Source organism: Dreissena polymorpha, chromosome 7, assembly GCF_020536995.1.
Source record: "Dreissena polymorpha isolate Duluth1 chromosome 7, UMN_Dpol_1.0, whole genome shotgun sequence".
NCBI lineage: Eukaryota > Metazoa > Mollusca > Bivalvia > Myida > Dreissenidae > Dreissena > Dreissena polymorpha.
In genome coordinates, this window is record NC_068361.1 from 110864610 (window position 1) to 110886613 (window position 22004).

Below are 22004 nucleotides of genomic sequence, written 5' to 3' on the forward strand. Positions count from 1 at the left end.
TGTCCCTTGTTTATTTTTAAAAGATCGTCTAATATATAATTGAAGATGAACAATTTCACCATGATGGCTTATGTTATACTGTCAAGCACTCGAATAGTCGAGCGCGCTGTTCTCTGATAGCTCTTGTTATTGAGTTCTTTTTGCGTATTAAAGATCTTTTCGGTACTTATATAGAATGCTTATTGGATTTGTTTAACGAATCGCATTTTTTCAAATAAAGACGGCGTGTACATGCTATCTGTCAAACAAATTGCTGCGCCCAGAGAACGTCCTAAAAAACTGCAAAGCGTGCAAAAAAACACGCTTTTAACATATTGTACGTAAAGTGAGCCAAAGTAGAATGTTAAGAAAGACATTATAGAAACGATGACACCCATTACTATTTATGTTTGGTCATTAAGAAAAGTTAAGAATTATTATGCAAAACTTGATAGTAACGTTAAGAATAAAATTTCAGAGTTAAGAATTATTTTTGAAAAATCTGGTAGTAATGAAAAGAATTTCACAAAACCTTAACTGGATCTCTGTTGGTCAAAATAATCACAGCCAGACATATATCATGTTGCATTGTAATTTAAAAGCATGTATTGCAATTTTCAGCCCGGCTGTTTTCTGAGAAAACCCGAGGTATTGTCATAGCAAGCTCATCGTCCGCTGTCTGCGTCGTGCTTAAACCTAAACATTTTGTTAAGGTTTTGAACATTGGCTTGGCTCTAAAATAAAAGTGCTTCAACCTACAACTTTGCAAATTCATATGTAGGTGCACCTTGATTAGTTCTACATGCCACACCCATTTTTGGGTCACTAGGTCAAAGGTCAAGGACAATATGACCTAAAAAAAATAATCTGACAAGCTTTCATTTATTCAAAATTCCACCCGCAGCTGAGCGTGTCACCTGTTATGGGATGCTCTTGTTACTTACACACACCACGGTAAATTAATTTTTTTTATTTTTAGCTCACCTGAGCACAATGTGCTCCGTCCGTCATGCGTTGTGTAGCTTCAACATTTGCCTTGTTTACTCTCTAGGGGCCACAATAATTGTCCAATCTTCATGAAATTTAGTCAGAAGATTGGTCTCAATGATATTTTGGATGAGTTTGAAAATGGTAACGTTTGCTTGACAAACATGGCTGCCAAGGGGCGGGGCATTTTTCCTTATATGGCTATAGTAAAATCTTGTTAACACTCTAGTTTCTTAATTCTTAGCTAATACAACTGTTTACCAATGTAAGCATGCCATCGGTATATCTATTTAGGCAAGAATTTTTTAATAAAATGATTTTCCAACAAGCCAACTCTAAATTTTGACGAAACAAAATAACATTCGGATGCCAAAAGGTGGCATTTAAACAAGAAATAGGTACCAGGTTTTAGAAAAAGTTCATATGAGTTATAAATTATCATAATAATATCCCAGTTTTAATTACCCGCATTAATACGTTAACATTCAACATGTGCTGGATTTTACCAAAAGCTGAGCCATCATTGTTTGTTCAAGAACGCTACAACACTTTAACCAGTAAAGTCTGCTAAATTCCCTATAATTATGCAACCATCATATGAAATCCTGAATGGAATCGATGTGTAAGTAAATATTTTATTATTTCTTTGCGATTTTATAGATCAATAGTATTAAAATGACTAAATTATTATGAAAGCAACAGAACAGAACGATTTTATTTTAACAGATGCCCGAAATGCAAAACCCACTTACGCCTATCAACTTTAAACCTTCAATATTTTACTCACAAATAGGCCATATTTAAAAAAAATACAATTGTATATGTTGTTTAATGTAGTGAAGAATTGGTGCATATAATTAGGGATTTTTTTCGTAATTTTCAATGGGTATGAAATGGGTACACAATGGGTACGAAATTTCGGTTTTGTTCTGGACTGGTTAGTGTCAAAAGTTAAAAAACTTCATACCATAACAATATTTTAAATGATCGCATATTTGGTAACCCATCTTTTTTTCCCTCCCTTCAACCCGACACATTTTGAAAAAAATCGGAGAATCATTTTATTTAAAAAAATACTGGCCTTATGAACATTTACGTAACAACTGATTGATGCAGGAAGGAGAAATTTGATGACAGATTTGCATTCATGGCCATGAAAAAAAGAATATGATAATGTTTTCATCATGACATGCCATCTAATTATACAATTGGTAACATTTCTCCCACTGGAAATTACTTAAATACCTGTCACATAATAATTAAGAGGTATAATTGAATCACAGGTAGGGCGGTGAAATACTATTAGGTGAATCAATTACTCCTCTTGAAATGGTTCAAGACCAGTTGGACGGAATTGTTGTCCTCTGCAGAGGACTGCCGAGGACGGAACTGTGGTTAGATTTCATACCAGGGTTGGAAATAAGCTAGGTTTTATGTCAATGATTAAGACAAACAGATTGCAGTAAACTTTATATATGTAAGGTCACCATTGATGTCTGGAAATTTAGTTTTTCATTATAAATTAAAAAAAAAATTTAAAATAATCACGTCAGCATCAATTGCTTAAAATACTCTAGGTTGCACATCACTGATTTCAGGCTTGGGTTGCAATCTGACTTAACATAAGCACCAATTGCTTAAAATACTCTAGGTTGCACATAACTGATTTTGGGCCTGGGTTGCAATAAGAGTTTAAGTAAGCATCACTTGCTTAAAATACTCTAGGTTGCACATCACTGATTTCAGGCCTGGGTTGCCAGTTATAAGAAGTCCAAGATGACATCACAGTCACTGTTCCCTAGTCAGACAACTTTGAGCCCATACCTAAGTTTCGGATGCATATCTCCGCGACTGTTTTACTGGAAGTTACATGAGCTCTACAGAAAGGTAGGCTGTCAAAGGTTGTTTGTACTGTATTACACTAATTTATCGCACTAAGCTTGATTTATAAGAGTGTGAAATAGCTGTAACATTTTAGTTTTAATGAACTGACTGGCTGGCTGGTTGGCTGGCTGACTACTTTTACATTGGCCATAACATTTGCAACATTGAAGATAGCAACTTAATATTTGGCATGCATGTGTATCTCATGAAGCTGCATATTTTAAGTGGTGAAAGGTCAAAGTCATCCTTCAAGTTCAATTGTCTAAAAATCCAATCCAAGGGAAGTAATTAGCTTTAAAAGGGAGATAATTTCCAAAATTGCCAAATAATATATTGAAATTGTATTTCAAAGCAGCGCAATTAGGGGCATTGTGTTTCTGACAAACACATCTCTTGTTGTATATTTTTTGTAAAAAATATAACTTTTATTACATGTAGTTATGAAATTGCCTGTTCTGTTTAATCTGATTGTATTTTTACCAAAAATGATGACTTTTTCGTGTATTCTGAGTTGAATGTCGTTATTATGAAATGTTTATTATTTTTATTTATTTTTTATTCATTTTTAAGCATATATTGTATACATACATGTCTTTCATTTGCAATCAATGGTTTTAACAAATTATACAGAAATATGCCGTATAATTTTTTTAGACCTTGGTTTGTAACATTACAATCAGTGAGAACGGGATGTGTTATAATATATATAACAATCAATGATGTTATAAGATTTTAAAAGAAAAGAAATTAAAACGAATATATGAAATGATAAACTAACATAAATATAGTAGTATATTTAAGTGGACAAGCATTATGAAAATTTAATTCGATTCCATTTACGTTCAAAAATATGCAATGTATCATTACTGAGGGCTTTTTCTTTCTCAATCTGGATTTTTAATTTCAGGATATGTATACAACAATTAAAATTCGGTTATTGTTTCTTGTATTTCATGTTTTTAAAGATATAAAGTTTCATGAATATGATAATAAAATTCACAATTTTATTACCATCAATGGATTTTACTATGTTAACTCCAAAACTAACATTTAAGAGGGATAGTTTAATGTTTAGTTGCTGTTGGCCAAGAAAGGATGTCAACTGAATCCAGATAGCTTGGATGTATTTGCACTCCCCCAAAAAATGTTCTATAGTTTCGATATTTTCACCGCAGAAGTCACATAAATTAGAGTTAGATAATTTGCATTTAAAAAGATATTTATTGGTGGCGATAATTCAATGTAGGTATTTGAACTGAAAGTGTCTTAGTGTGATGTCGATTGTTGTTTTGTAAGACATAATAAATATTTCTTTCCATTTTAATTCATGCTCTTGGAATATACTCTGCCATTTTATTTGGAATTTGGGTAGTTCGTAAATCTTGTTTATTTGTATTCTGTATGATAGTTTGCTCGGTTTTTGTTTTGTTTTTTTTGTGAGTTTTTCTAGAAATTGAGTTCTAATGTTTTGCGTGTTGTTTTGTTTTGTAATCGATTTTATATGTGATGGAATACTTTTGATCAGCGTGTAATACATTAGGAAGTCTGTTGTTGGGATTTCATACAAGAATCATATATTATGAACGGAATAAAAGTCGTTTATTCGGTTATCAAACAGTTGAGCGACATACTTTATGCTCTTTTCAAACCAGTTTTTATAAAATAATGTGCTATCATTTGCGTTTACGTTTTTATACGCCCGTCTATGACGGGACGTATTATGGTATACCCCGCGTCCGTCTGTCCGTCTGTTAATGTCGTACACTACGTCAAATATCCTTTGACAGATTTTCTTCAAATTTTAACACAATCTTAATATTGATAAACCCTGATCCCCTTTCGTTTTTGACGGAATTCTGAATTGTCGTTCCAGAGTTATGGGACTTTGTTCGTCAAAATTTCGTGATTTCATTGAATGTCCTACTGTAGCTCAAATATCCTTCGATGGATTTTTTCAAATTTCAACACAATCTTAATATTGATAAACCCTGATCCCCTTTCGTTTTTGACGGAATTCTGAATTGTTGTTCCAGAGTTATGGGACTTTGTTCGTCAAAATTTCGTGATTTCATTGAATGTCCTACTGTAGCTCAAATATCCTTCGATGGATTTTTTCAAATTTCAACACAATCTTAATATTGATAAACCCTGATCCCCTTTCGTTTTTGACGGAATTCTGAATTGTCGTTCCAGAGTTATGGGACTTTGTTCGTCAAATTTTCGTTATTTCATTGAATGTCCTACCGTAGCTCAAATATCCTTCGATGGATTTTTTTCAAATTTCAACACAATCTTAATATTGATAAACCCTGATCCCCTTTCGTTTTTGACGGAATTCTGAATTGTTGTTCCACAGTTATGGGACTTTGTTGAATGTCAAGGAGACGGCGCTCCATGCTCATGTACTTATAAAATAAACCATGTATTCAAATACAAATAAACTGAAGTAAAAAAATGATTCAAAGGGTTATTTATTACCTTACTACTTCATTGGCGAACGACGGGCGTATCATGCGCTCATGGCGCAGCTCTTTTTTATTATTTCATAAAATTATTTTGCTGTTACTTTTTTCTTCTAACATATCTGTGACTTTACTCCAAGCTGATAGTACATTAGATACAAATATATTCTTTTTTGCTATATCAAGTATTAGAGACTCACTAATATTACATTTAAAAATTAAAGAGCCACCATATTTGGTTAGTGTTTGTTAACAAAACAACGTCCATTTACTCTTGTTTGCGGTATCTAATAAACGTTTGACCCAACTGGATTTGATTGAATTTATGAACGAATAAATGTCAGTCAGTTGTAGACCTCCAAGCTCTACAGGTTGTTTTTATTGTATTCGTTTTATTTTGTCGGGTTTGCCATCCCATTAAAAATCAAATATAGATGTTTTTATATCTTCAATGATTTTATTATCTGGGTATGGAAGAACGGTAAGTACATATATTAATTTCGGTAGTGTGAAAGTTTTTAATACAGTTATTTTGCCAATTAAGGTTAGTTTTCTATGTTGCCATGATTAAAGACAATTGAATTTTTGTAGTTTGGGTTATATGTTTTTTAATATTGTTTTATTCTCATTGTTTGTGAATGTTATGCCTAACGTTGATGCCTCGTTTGCTGTCCAATTGAAGTTCATTTCCGTTTTAAGATGAATGTTTGAATGCCTGTAATTACCTACTCTAAGCACAGCGCATTTACATGAGTTTAATTTGAGTCCTGAAACGTTTCCAAACAGGGTCAGTGATTCTATTAAGTTGTTAAAGGATCAATGATTGTTAGTGCAAACAAAGTTGCGTCATCGGCGAATAATGACTGTTTGATTTCTTCGCCAGGTTAAACGACTATACCGTTTATGTTTGGGTTAGATTGTATATAATGAGATAGAAATTCTATAAATATACTAAATAACGACGATGAGAGTGGACATCCCTGTCTAACACCTCTTTCGATATTAAAACTGTCAGAGAAGAACCCATTATTTATAATTATACTACTTATGTCACTATAAAAAAGTTTCACCCATTGTGTCATATTTTCTCCAAAGTTCATTTTCTCTAAACATGCGAACAAAAAAGAATGGTCGAGGGAGTCAAATGCTTTTTCAAAGTCTGCAAAGAATATAAGACCTGATTTATTTGTACTATTGAAGTAATTAATGCATTCTTGTATCAATCGTACATTTTCACCGATAAAGCGTCCTTTTATAAATCCGGATTGTGAACTTGAAATAATAGAAGGTAATATTTTTTTAATTCTGTTTGCGATGCTTGTGTTGCAATTTTATAGTCATTGTTTAATAAACTTTTAGGGCGCCAATTTAATAAGGTTTCTAGGTTTTTTCCAGGTTTAGGGATAAGTTATATGATACCTTATTTTGCAGAACAGTTAGATTTCCATTATTGAAAGAGTCGTTTAGGGAGTTGATTAAATATGTTTTAATCTCATTCCAAAATAGTTTGTAAAATTCAATTGTTATACCATCTGATCCCGGATTTTTATTATTTTGCATTTCTTTAAGTGCCATCCCACATTTATATTCAGTAAGGAGTCCTTCACATGAGTGTTTTTCATTATCATTTAGAGTTGATTGAGGAGTATTGAAATTTGTGTTGGCTGATGTTTGCTTCTTTTTATAAAGGTTTTCAAAAAATAATCGGTGTTCTTCTAGAATCTGTATCCTTTTGGTTACTTCAATATCGTTTACAACAAGTTTGTGAATTGTTTTTTGTTCACTTTTACGTTTATCGATGTTTGCAAAATATTTTGTATTTGTTTCATTATGTTGTACGTGTTAAGCCCTCGCCCTTAGGATTATTCCATTTAGTTGTTTATGATAAATGTCTTCTAACACTTGTTTTTTTGAATGGAGTTCACTTTCAATACTGGCTTTGTCGATGATATTAGTGTTATGTAGTTGTGTTGGTAATTTTTCTATATCATGTAGTGTTTTTTTATTCAAGTTTGCGCGTTTTTTTGTGTGTTAAGGATGTGTATCTAATTGTTGTATTTCGTATGTTACCTTTTATAATGTCCCATAAAGTATTTGGGTTTGCATCATTGTTGTTTTGTATGGTATATGTTATTTCCTGTTTTTTGGGGCTTGATATTTAGCATCTAATAATATGCTGTTATTTAATTTAAAATAGCCCGGCCCTCGTTCTGGTTGAATGTTGTTTAGTTTGAGAGCAACAAGGGAGTGGTCAGTCATGAAACCTGGTTTGATGCAACAATTGTCGATTATATTACATAATGATTCCGATATAAGAAAGTTGTCTCGCCTGTTGGTTTGGAGTTTGAATGCAATGTTAATTTGCACTAGGATGGATTTAATGTACACCAAATATCTCACAAGTTACAATTTTCAATTATGTCATTCAACAATGTCCTATTTTTCAGATGTGTATATAAATTGCCATTTTTCTTGTCTAATATTGGATTTCTTATGCTATTAAAGTCTCGGCCAATTAGTATTTTTTATCTGAATTGTCATTAATAAGGATATGCACTGTTTTGTTAAAGTTACTTTCATCTAAGTTAGGACCGTAAACATTAAATCCTGTTATTTATGTTTCGTGTATTGTCATGTCAAGGCTCGCTAGACTTCCAGGTAGTATGTTCTTTGAAGTTGCTGACTTTTATATTTGAGTTATTTTTCTTTAATAAGAAATGTGATTCCTTGTTTGTTTGTGTGATGTCCACTCAGATAAATATCACCATTCCATTCGTGCTTTAACGCTTCAATAACAGTGTCCGTCAAATGACTTTCTTTAAGTAGGCATATATTATATTTCTTTTTTTCTAACCATTGGAACATTTTTATACGTTTTTCTTTGTTGTTTAGCCCTTTTACATTAAGTGCACATATTTTAATACTCATTAAGAATGGGGTTATAATAAATGATATGTGAGTACATGCTTGTCCATTTAGATACTATCTCAGAAAGATGAATAAACATATCCATGCTATTAAATATGAATATGGGCTAACATGTTAAATATATAGTATACAAGACATCTTATGGTACTTAATCTGCACATAATTGGTGAGTTGCTGACGATAATATTAAACATGTTGTACATGCAAGTATATGCTTAATATAATAATAAGTCTAAATTCTATACATACTTAAGATAAACATAGTGTTTTTTAAAATAAAACATATAAGTATACATCAGTCATTTCACAATTGTTGTCAAAGTGTGCCTCTTCTTTAGGTATTTGCTTTAAACAATACGAAAATGTGCAACAGTCGTTAAAGGATCGGTCTTTAATAACGTGATAAAGATGTTGATTTAGTTGATTCATATAAGAAAAATATTAATACACTGATTTCTGATGTGTCGCCTACCTATTATCGAAAGGCAAAAAATATATAGGTGAGGCATCAGAGTTGTATTACATTTTAAAAAACATAATTTGCAGTAATGTGATATAAAGGAAATGCACAATAACAAAAATGATTTTATGTTTGAAAAAAGAGTTCTTAACTCGTTCAATATTAAGTATTGTTTAATCATCTATGTAATAAATAATGTAAGCAGTGTAAATAAATAATATTTCAACATATTTATAAGGAAAAACAAAACACACCCTATTAGTAATTTAACCACTTAAACCCTTAAACATTATTGATTGTTTATAAAGTTTAGCAATACAATTGTTTTCGTGCACATGTCTAATATACATATTCATTCAAGTGTCATTAATACATGTATTTATATGCATATTTTAAATATACATATTTGGTCTATTTCTATCACTATATTTATTGACAAGTACATTTCGAACATACATAGTACGTTCAAGACATACAACTAGTGATAAGACAAAAATATAAATGTGTACGTTATCACTTATTCTATTCGTTAGATTCTTGACCAATTTTGATTGTTGATATATTGTAACAATACAGTTATTTACATTTATAAAAATTGATTTTTGTTACACTATTACAATATAATGCCCCCCTTCGAAGAAAAGGGGGTATATTGCTTTGCACATGTCCGTCGGTCTGTCGGTCCGCCCACCAGGTGGTTTCCGGATGATAACACAATAACGCTCAGGCCTAGGATCATGAAACTTCATAGGTAGATAGATCATGACTCGCAGATGACCCCTATTGATTTTAAGGTCACTAGAACAAAGGTCAAGGTAATGGTGACCCGAAATAGTAAAATGGTTTCCGGATGATAACTCAAGAACGCATATGCCTAGGATCATGAAACTTCATAGGTAAATTGATCATGACTTGCAGATGACCCCAATAGATTTTGAGGTCACTAGGTCAAAGCTCAAGGTCACGGTGACCCGAAATAGTAAAATGGTTTCCGGATGATAACTCGAGAACGCATACGCCTAGGATCATGAAACTTCATAGGTAGATAGATCATGACTCGCAGGTGACCCCTATGGATTTTGAAATCAGTAGGTCAAAAGTCAAGGTCACGGTGACCCGAAATAGTAAAATGGTTTCCGGATGATAACTCAAAAATACATATGCCTAGGATCATGAAACTTCACGGGTAGATTGATAATGACTTGCAGATGACCCATATTGATTTTCAAGTCACTAGGTCAAAGGTCAAGGTCACGGTGACCCGAAACAGTTAAATGGTTTCCGGATGATAACTCAAGAATGCTTTTGCCTAGGAGCATGACACTTCGTAGATACGTTGTTCATGACACGCAGATGACCCCTATTGATTTTCAGGTCACTAGGTCAAAGGTCAAGGTCACATTGACAAAAAACGTATACACACAATGACTGCAACTACAAGGGAAAACACATATGGGGGGGGCATGCATGTTTTACAAACAACCCTTGTTATATTTCGATTCACACTCTAAATGTACATGTTTGTTTGTTATCCCCACGCTTTTTGAAAAAAAGGTGGGGATATTGTGGTTATCTCCGCCGTCCGTCCGTCCGTCCGTCCGTCCGTCCGTCTGTCTGTCTGTCTGTCTGTCCGTCCGTCCTGGCCCCTATCTCCTCCTACACTAAAAGCACTAGAACCTTGAAACTTACACACATGGTAGCTATGAGCATATGTGCGACCCTGCACTATTTGGAATTTTGATCTGACCCCTGGGTCAAAAGTTATAGCGGTTGGGGTGGGGCCGCGTCAGAAATTATCACTCATTTTTTTAGGTTATTTTACATTTACTTCTTTATTTCTACACCGATTCACTTCAAATTGATACTGGACCTCTCTTATGACAATATGGTCAATCTCAACCATGCATGGCCCCATTCCCAACCCTGGGGCGCCCCGCCCACATAGGCCACACCCACCAAAAATTTCCATTTACTATAATTTTTTCATTTCTACACGGATTCACTTCAAATTGATACTGAACTTTTGTTATGACATTAGGGTCAATCTCAACTATGCATGGCCCCAATCCCAACCCTGGGGCGCCCGCCCACATAGGCCACACCCACCAAAAAATTCCATTTACTACAATTTTTTCATTTCTACACGGATTCACTTCAAATTGATACTGAACTTCTCTTATGACATTAGGGTCAATCTCAACTATGCATGGCCCCATAACCAACCCTGGGGCCCCGCCCACATAGACCACATCCACCCAAAATTGCCTTTACTATAATTTCTTCATTTCTACACCGATTCACTTCAAATCGATATTGAACTTCTCTTATGACAATACAGTCAATCTCAACTATGCATGGCCCCATTACCAACCCTGGGTCGCCCCGCCCACATAGACCACACCCGCCCAAAATTGCCTTTTACTATAATTTGTTCATTTCTACACCGATTCACTTCAAATTGATACTGAACCTCTCTTATGACAATACGGTCAATCTCAACTATGCATGGCCCCATTACCAACCCTGGGGCCCCGCCCACATAGACCACACCCACCCAAAATTGCCTTTTACTATAATTTCTTCTTTTTTACACCGATTCACTTCAAATTGATACTGAACTTCTCTTATGACAATATGGTCAATCTCAACTATGCATGGCACAATTACCAACCCTGGGGCGCCCTGCCCACATATGTCACACCCACCCAAAATTGCCTTTTACTATAACTTCTTCATTTCTACACCAATTCACTTCTAATTGATGATGAACTTCTCTTATGAGAATACGGTCAATCTCAGCTATGCATGGCCCCATTCCCAACCCTGGGGCACACCTAGGTCAAACATTCGGCGTGGGGATACGCTTCGGCCTCTGCCGCGCCATTTCTAGTTTTGTTTGTAACTAGTCCTTAATTGACGTGTACACTTATAAAGCATGTGCTGGTTTACGCTTATTAACCAGGTTTTCCGAAGGAAAAAACTGGTTATTAGATTGGCGAATGCGGACGGGCTGGCTGGCTGGCTGGCGGGCTGGCTGGCTGGCGGGCTGGCGGAATAAGCTTGTCCGGGCCATAACTATGTCGTTCATTGTCAGATTTTAAAATCATTTGGCACATTTGTTCACCATCATTGGACGGTGTGTCGCGCGAAATAATTACGTTGATATCTCCAAGGTCAAGGTCACACTATGAGTTCAAAGGTCAAAAATGGCCATAAATGAGCTTGTCCGAGCCATAACTATGTCGTTCATCGTCAGATTTTAAAATCATTTGGCACATTTGTTCACCATCATTGGACGGTGTGTCGCGCGAAATAATTACGTCCATATCTCCAAGGTCAAGGTCACACTTTGAGTTCAAAGGTCAAAAATGGCCATAAATGAGCTTGTCCTGGCCATAACTATGTCATTCATTGTGAGATTTTAAAATCATTTGGCACATTTGTTCACCATCATGGGACGGTGTGTCCCACGAAAGAATCACGTCAATATCTCCAATGTCAAGGTCGCCACGACTAAAAATAGATTTAAAAAAAAAAAAACTTACAAAGGGGGTTAATTTTTTTTGGTCATTTCAAAAGTTCAGTTTGAGTTTTCTCCCTTTATCAGATTTTTTTTTCACAATGAAAACCTGGTTTTGTGATAATTTTGTCCCTTGTTATAATTTTTGTATTGATTTAAAAGTTAACTTTTAATGTATATATTGAGTTGAATGCATAAATGAAATGGACACATTAATTACTTACTGAGATAGGTAAATGCATACACAATGTTGTGCATTGTAAAAACACATGCTATCTTCTAAGATACATATTAGTTTTAGTGTTACTTATACATTTATTCACATATACTGTTCAAATTAAAGCATGGATAAAAGTGATATACACATATTCATATACGTGTGCATTCCATGTGTGCATATTAAGTTAAATATTGTAAATACAACTATAACTGCTTTTGTCTACATGACTTTCCTTTCATAAATATTGTGTAAAAAGGTATATAACTAGTAATAAAAATATAAGAATGTTTGCGTGTTATAACTTGTTTGTACTACTCGACACTTTTACATTAATATATATTGTTCATACATTATTACACTTCATTTTTTTACATAAGCGCTTTTAGTTTAAATATTGGTTCAAGTGCTAGTTTTATTCATTCATCAGTGCATTTTAAAGTATTTACTATCCGTGACCATAGTGTTCATGGTAATTGCTTTTAAATCTAGTGTGCTAACTTCTCGAGTTTCTCGTGGTTTATACTATATAATTGGGGCACACTGATTTTGAAGATGTTTTGCGTGACGCATTATGTAAGCCCCTTTAAATTCTCGAAACCATTTAAAGAACAATGGGTCTGTCATTATTTTTCTTAAAAATGCCGATTCTATGTGTAATGTCAATGTTGTTCACTGTAAAGTTTAAATCGGGTATGTTTTTATTCAGTGTTTGTATGACTTTTTCTGCCGTTCCCTTTATAGTTTCGTTTTCTTTGTCTGGAATGCCTTCTTATTTAATATTACTGCGCCGACTGTATTGTTCTAATTCATTCATTTTTGTTTCATTGGTTTCACCTTGCGATTTTATTTGTTTCTGGAGACGTTCATTTTCGTTCTTTTGTTCATTAACGGTTTTGCCTAACTTTTCAATTTCTTTTGCTAGTTTGCCGTTCTCTAGCTCCTTTTCGAACAACTCGCTTTCCACCTTTTTAACTCTGAGGACAAGTGAACCTAGCATTTTTAACCAGGATTTCCGAAGGAAAAAACTGGTTATTAGATTGGCGAATGCGGGCGGGCTGGCTGGCGGGCTGGCGGAATAAGCTTGTCCGGGCCATAACTATGTCGTTCATTGTCAGATTTTAAAATCATTTGGCACATTTGTTCACCATCATTGGACGGTGTGTCGCGCGAAATAATTACGTCGATATCTCCAAGGTCAAGGTCACACTTTGAGTTCAAAGGTCAAAAATGGCCATAAATGAGCTTGTCCGAGCCATAACTATGTCGTTCATCGTCAGATTTAAAAATCATTTGGCACATTTGTTCACCATCATTGGACGGTGTGTCGCGCGAAATAATTACGTAAATATCTCCAAGGTCAAGGTCACACTTTGAGTTCAAAGGTCAAAAATGGCCATAAATGAGCTTGTCCTGGCCATAACTATGTCATTCATTGTGAGATTTTAAAATTATTTGCCACATTTGTTCACCATCATGGGACGGTGTGTCCCACGAAAGAATCACGTCAATATCTCCAATGTCAAGGTCGCCACGACTAAAAATAGATTAAAAAAAAAAAAATTACAAAGGGGGTTAATTTTTTTTGGTCATTTCAAAAGTTCAGTTTGTGTTTTCTCCCTTTATCAGTTTTTTTTTCACAATGAAAACCTGGTTTTGTGACAATTTTGTCCCTTGTTTTCTTTAAATTGTAGAACGACATCTTTGATCAGCCCTTTGAGATCACTGCTGTCTTTGGTTAGCATATTGCTAAGTTTTTGGTTTATGCTATGTAGTTCGGATGCGATATTGATTTCTTGTTCATCTTGCGAATCATCTTGTGTGTCACTCCCTTTATTTTGTTGCTTTTTCTTGTTTTGTTTGATGTTTTGCTGCTAAGATACGCTTGTATCGGTATCACTTATGCTACTGGTTTCGCTACGCGTGCGTTTGTCACCTGTCTTTATCGTACTGTTTTTCTTTATCCATCACGTAAATTTTATTATATAGTTTTTACTTTTCACGTTGTTTTGTTTAAAAGTAACAGCTAAAAACAGTTTCAAATTAAAAGTTTGTTATCTTTGCTTGTTTGCTTTTTTTTTGCTGCAGCATAGAAGTTTAATTTCAACGTGCGCGCTAGAGCTTGAAGCCTTGTAATCTCATTTTAAAAACAAAATGGCGTCGCCCATATCAATTATGAATGTTTCTTTTATCGTTGTTTTCATGTTATTTCAAGTGAAAGTAAGTATATCTAATGACGAAAAGTTTTTTACCATATATAGTAATCCAAATATATCACAGTGTCTTTTGTTTCACTTCGCATATATTTGTTTAATTTCACATTTTATGGCATCACAAAAAAAGCACAACTACTTCAAACCGCAAGGTCAAGGTCCACTCTTTGATATTTATCAGTTCATCATCAGATATGATATAAATAGATTTTTACCTTGAGCAGTAATTACATCATAATGTTGCAATAATAACGTAGTATACTTTAATATGGTACCTGTACACTTGTAGATCAATTAATTAAAAAAAAGACAACAACCATGATTTGTTTGTCTTGAGTTCATAAAACATTATTAAAAACTGCGGATGTTCCTAGTCATGATGATGGGATAAATTTACAGACTTCCTAAAAACCGTAATTTATCCCATCATCAGACTTGCATTGTCGAAATAAACCACTGTGGAATAAGTTTCCCTCTATTTCGGCAGTTCTGAAATATAGCTGTCACGCGCGGCGGAGAATGGTCATATTACTCGGAATCAACTATAAAGTAATCATTTTTAGTAAAATCGATTCAGATTCAGCAAAACAAACAATTTGATACCAAGATGTAATATATTTTTAACACATAATGCAACTCAAAAAGCAAAAAAAAAACATTATTTACAAATATAAAGTGCGCGTACTCGTGACGTCATTATTAACACGTCATACGACACAATGCATGTTCTTTCACGCTAAAGCTGCATTTGTTATTGTTTTTTTTATTTCTTAAAAATCGAGGACGTAGAGGTATGATAAACAGAAAAACAGGTTAGTAACTGATCTTTTTGTAATGTATTAGGCTCGGCACGATAAAAATAATGAAACACTGTTTGCTTAAAATAACTTTGGGATTTTCCGTGTTGTTCGATTTTCCTATTCTATTTGTAAAGAAATAATTTACGACTAAGAAAATTGATAGGATAAATCGAATACTAGGTCGGTGCCGAATAAAGCAAAGTTTATTTTGCTCGGCACGAAAATCTGAACCACTCGCCAAGGCTCGTTATTCAGATTTTTTAAGCCTCGCAAAATAAACTTTGCTTTATTCGGCACCGACCTAGTATTCTCTATTTCTGACATACAAGATTGACGCAGTTTGTGAATGCACTATATGTATTAAGAAATAATTGGTCAAGTCATCTGACATTAAAGACTTCTTATTAATCTTTTTCTATCAAAATATATATATATATATATATATATATATATATATATATATATATATATATATATATATATATATATATATATATATATACAGTCAAACCTGAGAACAAGGGAAATGACCAAAGTGACCGTTGTCCACAGGTGACCGTCGAATTAGGATCACAATTTTAAGATGGTTTGTCAGTCGGTAGTATTGCTACGTCGTAACCCCCGTAACCCCACACAGTCGTTTTGCATACTGTGTGGCCGCATTGTAAAACACAGGCTCATTGCTGTTAACTAAGCATAATAACAGAACTAACTTTCGTCTGTTCATTGAATAATACCGAATAATATCCTATAGATTGATTTAATATATATTGCTAAACTAAAGCAATGACTTTATAAACGCTGGTATAATTGTTTACTCATGCATCTCGTTCATTCAGTAAATAAAGCTTGTCACGTGCCGTTAACGTCACATCCATACAAGTCTAAAAAGCGTATTCGCTGTCATAAACCGATAGTACGGTGTAATTGTACCGTTCTTATTCAAACAGTTTCAAACACTTGACCTGCTCCTCTAATGTGAGGAACTTACGTTCACCACTCATTATTATTCCGTGATTTATTATTCCGATTGCTTTAGAAAAATGTTGTGTACGCTAGAAAGCTCTTTTAAAGAATGATCTGATTATTTTATTTTTCAATCAATACTCAACGTTGTAAGTACAATGTACTAATTAGCGGTAATTTAATATGCGATTTTTACTTTAAACATGTCACAAATTCTTTTTCTTTCTTTTTTGTTTTGAAGATTCCCCCACAATTATCCCCGGAAAAGAAACCTGCTTAACACCTTATTATTTGTTTACTCGAAGCGGGCCGCTTTTATAATATCAGAGGCAAGTACCGCTATCAGACGCTTAAACTGCAAAATAGACGGACAAATGATGTGCTGTGTTTTTAGCTCACCTGAGCACAACGTGCTCATGGTGAGTTTTTTGTGATTGCATTTTGTCCGTCGTGCGTTGTGCGGCGTCAATATTTGCCTTGTGAACACTCCAGAGGCCACATTAATTGTCCGATCTTCATGAAACTTGGTCAGAACATTTGTCCCATTGATACCTCAACTGAGTTTGAAACTGGGTCATGCTGGGTCAAAAACTAGGTCACTAGGTCAAAAAAGAAAAACATTGTGAACACTGTAGACGTCATATTTAATGCCAAATGTTCATGTAACTTTGTCTAAATGATATGTTGAGTTCAAAAATGGTTCCGGTCCCTTGAAAAACATGGCCGCCTGGGGGCGGGGCAGTATTCCTTATATGGCTATAGAGAAACCTTGTGAACACTCTAGAAGTCACCATTTTTTTCCAATCATCATGAAACATGGTCAAAACATTGATTTGATTGATATCTTGGACGAGTTCGGAAATGGTCCAGATCGGTGAAAAAAACATGGCCAGAGGGCAGGGCAGTTTTTTCTATATGTATATTATGAAACATCTGAACACTCTAGAAATCACATTTTTGGTCCAATCTTCATGAAATTTGGTCAGGACATGTGTTCTCTGGATATGAAGTTTGAGTTCGAAAATGGTCCAGAATCGGTGGAAAACATGGCCGCCAGGGGGTGGGGCAGTTTTCTCTATATGTATAAAGTGAAAACATGTAAACAGTCTAGTTGTGATAAGCCATAATGTTAGAGAAAGATAATTTGTACATACTTTCTAATAGTTAACGTATAGTTAACTCCCTTGTATAAAACTGGGACGTCTTTCATAAAATGTGGTGTACATAAAGACAGTAGTTTGCATGCAATTTAATAAACCTATGTCATAAAATAACTGTGCATGTACTAATGCACTGTATAGCCTTATCTTTGATCTTTACTGATAAGCCAAGTTAACCTACTGATGTATTTAGCAGACTACTGTGCTATGAAACTATTTCCATGACAACCTTGTTATTTGGCATTTTCTAAATTAGAAAGACTCTTTTGATTGAAATAACTTTTATAAATTTTTCTTATTTTTTACATTTGAGTCACTGGATTTTGTAGCGTAATTACACATTGTTCGTTGATATCACACAGTAATAACCAACAAAGTTCATTTCTGATTTCTTTGCGTTTTATTTCTGCTTATTAACACAACACAACGTTTCCAAAATGTTTGTCAAATACAAGATACATGCGAAGCCCGCAATGGGCCCATCCCGCGAAAGCCAGCAATAATGCGACTTGTATGTTCGGCCGTTTAAGTAAGACTCTCCATAAATATAGATATAAACAACGAAAGCTTTGATAATTGTTATGTGTACAATTCTGATTGGCTGTGTAACGTCACGTGTCTACATGTACAATTCTGATTGGCCGTTTGTTAAGTCACGTGTCTGCAACCTAAATATACGTATGCAACGGACACCTAACGAATACATACGGAAATGACCGAAGATTGACACATACGGTAAGCAAATATTCGTGTCCGGTAATTATAACCCGAGGCTAATGATTTGTTGATCCAGATGGCTGCCTATTTAAGATTGTATGAAATGTGGTACAAATTTCGATCATTATATAAATCCAACAATGCCCCTAATGTGCGTTTTGTGTGCGTTATGTGACACAACTTTCCCCCTTAATTTGATTTTTTTATATTTTATGATTTAAAAAAATCTTTAAAAATTTTTCTATTGAATTACTAATTAAATTAAAAAAACTACATTCATATAAACATACTCAAATGATGGAAAATATGCGGATAACAATATGATTTCCTTGACAAGCATCTCTGCTGAAATAAATAACATTAGTAATTGTTAGACAATTTAAATGTCAATCAAAATGTTGTGTAGAACATCATCTGTTGATCGTTGGCCATCTGTACATCTGGTGTCGTCCATGTTGTCTTGAAGTTGTAGCTCGCGGCGAATACGATGTTTCATTGAAGTCATTGCCGCCGTCATGAAGATAAGTCGATTGTAGGTTCGTCCGTGGCGATTGGAATGCGTTTGTTGATTCAGCTCTGCTTTCCGATGTTTAACTTGCGTCGTCGATTGTCGTTTCCGTTGTATTCATCGTTGTTGTTGTTTTCGTTGTCGTTTGTACTTTTGTTGATGGCCCCAGCGTCTTCATTTCTCTCGGGACATTAAGATCTTCTATTGGCCATAATGCTCACGAGGTATTAACTATAGCAGTGTTCTCCTTGATGTCTTAGGCCTCGGAAGTATCATTCCAAATGCGTTTTCTACGCACGTCAAACAGTTGAACGGCTGCATCTACTCTATAGTGTTTAACGTCACAAGTATTGTGTCCAGTGTTGCGTCACTTGTTGTCCTTCGAAATCTTTTGGCGTTGGTCTTCTTTTAGCGATAGAACCAGGTATTCACTTTGAGAGTAAACGCCGTGATGTTCCATTCTAATTATGTTGTTTGTTTCTTCTATTCGTTGTGGAAGGCGTTGTCTCGCGAAGTCGCTCTTCTTCGGCGTTGTCTTCAAATCTCGATATTTTTATCTGCGTCGTGGTGATACAAGTATCAGTTGTTCAAAATCATGGCAAACATTTATAAATATCCCCTTAGTTATTGTTAAATATCGTCATGACAACTTACTGTGATATCTTATTCAAAAAAATAAATTCTTTACAACGAAAAATATAAGTAAATTCCTCAAAACATACTTCGGATAAGTACATGACAGTTTGACATCTGACAAGCCATTTACTTAATATGACCTGTGTACCGCCTTAAGCATCATATTATAACTATTTCGACTATTTGGTATTTTGTCATTTTACGCACGTGCAGCCGGTAAATTTTTGACAGGCGCGCGCCACTTTATTGCCCTAGAGTAATGGGTAATGATAGACGTAACTGTTCATATCATGATTTCATAAACCTCATCTTTACTACTAAAGTTTTGCCGTTGGGCATAGATTTATTGACATGTGTGACCTGTGCACTTGTAAAAATGCGCAAATATGACAAGGCAGACTTTTATATATATGCATTCATAATATAAGAACACGTATCGGTATACTTCAAAATTCAGGTCTTTACTCCTAATCGAACTAGTCAAATAATTCTTATGCGACATCGCATCTTCTGTCCATAGCGTAATTTGCTTCGATGGCACAGGGATAAATTCTCTAACTCATGAGGACGCTAAGGTTATCACAACCTCGGGCTCGGTATGTCCGAACGCTGATCAGTCAGCCGTGCTCATAAAATATAATTGTAACCCTTAAACAATTATATTAGAAATTTACTGCGTACATATCGTTATATTTTAACTGCGCTATACGCGTCAGATCGCATTAAATTCTTACTTAAAATTACTCAAGACCTTCAATATTACCGATATCCTACATATATTTGCAATCAACACAATGACGTATATACATATTTACATAATATTTTTTTTAAGTTTCTGCCCTATTCATATTCGCAATTACCATTACTGTTCTTATTTCCTATTTCTTTCTTTTACAATTCTGAAACTATTTTTAAATTTTCCAATAATTTTATTTATTCGTCCTCTTTAATTTTCTTTATCATTCTAATAAACAAAACCCGCCTTATTTTCTTTATTAAAATAATAAACAAAACTGTTTTGAATACTCTTATTTTTCTCGTACATTTTAATTTAATGAAAATTTACAAACATTCTAACAATTTAAAATGTATTGGTATGCAAAAAAAACCCATAAGTCCGTACATAATCCTATATTCTAACAATACCAAGAATATATAAAAATTCTTTAAATACTCTCTGTGTGTACACCTTTTATTTAATGATTTCCATAACTCATAAAAATAATGTAAAACTCAAATATCTCTTTTTATTCTCAATTCACCGCTATTTATAAAAATGTGCCGATAAATGCAAAATTTGCATGATTTTGATATTTGTAAAATTTGTTCGTACATAATTTATTATCATCATTATTATGTTTAACATCTAACTACATAAAATTCTTTAAAACAATTCTTAAAAATTTCGTTGTCATGACGCCTTTTACTTTCATTTTCTACTTTATAAATTTTGAAATTCCCTCTCCAAGTTTGCCATAATTGTTTTAGACAACTGACCTGAATTCATGTCGCGTTGTGGTTGTGATGTTTTCATTTTTTCGGCACGTGATCGCACTTGTGATCGTACTTCGGTCGTATCCATGGTACACGGCTCCATAAATGTAATGTGTCACGTAATTATGTATCGTTCGTGGAAAAGACACAGTAACCAACAAAGTTCATTTCTGATTTCTTTGCGTTTTATTTCTGCTTATTAACACAACACAACGTTTCCAAAATGTTTGTCAAATACAAGATACATGCGAAGCCCGCAATGGGCACATCCCGCGAAAGCCAGCAATAATGCGACTTGTATGTTCGGCCGTTTAAGTAAGACTCTCCATAAATATAGATATAAACAACGAAAGCTTTGATAATTGTTATGTGTACAATTCTGATTGGCTGTGTAACGTCACGTGTCTACATGTACAATTCTGATTGGCCGTTTGTTAAGTCACGTGTCTGCAACCTAAATATACGTATGCAACGGACACCTAACGAATACATACGGAAATGACCGAAGATTGACACATACGGTAAGCAAATATTCGTGTCTGGTAATTATAACCCGAGGCTAATGATTTGTTGATCCAGATGGCTGCCTATTTAAGATTGTATGAAATGTGGTACAAATTTCGATCATTATATAAATCCAACAATGCCCCTAATGTGCGTTTTGTGTGCGTTATGTGACAATTTTTCCACTCTCCATAATTTGTGTTCTTTAGATTAAGTTAGACTTATTTTATAAACTAAATTTTTATAGCAACTAACTTACAGTAACTCATATTTATATAATTTTTTAGAGATTGTGAACTTCTTTTTACATTCATTAAGGTATTTGCTGTATTTGTTCATTTTTAACGATGCATAGATTTTTTAGACTAAAGTTAGGTATTTTCATTTAAGCTGCTTTGGTTTTCACTTATAGATTCATTCTTTGAGTGTATTCAGGCGTATCTGACTGGGCGCCTTTAGTTAATTGAATTACAACCAGTGTGTTAGAAATAAGCGTTCTTTAATTAGACTCGATAAATATTTCTGTATTTCATAAGTGCTCACAAAGTTACATAACTCGTTCCTGTCCC

At 34.2% G+C, this 22004-nt stretch overlaps 1 protein-coding gene and 1 long non-coding RNA gene across 2 annotated transcripts in view; both read left to right on the top strand.

Moving 5' to 3' along the window:
• LOC127838610 (cryptochrome-1-like) overlaps positions 1–22004 on the top strand; it is a 67306-nt gene that overhangs the window by 36453 nt on the left and 8849 nt on the right. Inside the window, exon 6 of the mRNA XM_052366439.1 lies at positions 2713–2853. Within this exon, the coding sequence (XP_052222399.1) occupies positions 2713–2853 (141 nt within the window). The remainder of the gene's footprint in view (positions 1–2712; positions 2854–22004) is intronic.
• LOC127838611 (uncharacterized) lies at positions 11663–12316 on the top strand. The gene is made up of 2 exons (XR_008029877.1): positions 11663–11873; positions 12036–12316. It is a non-coding gene; the product is annotated as an uncharacterized LOC127838611 (long non-coding RNA).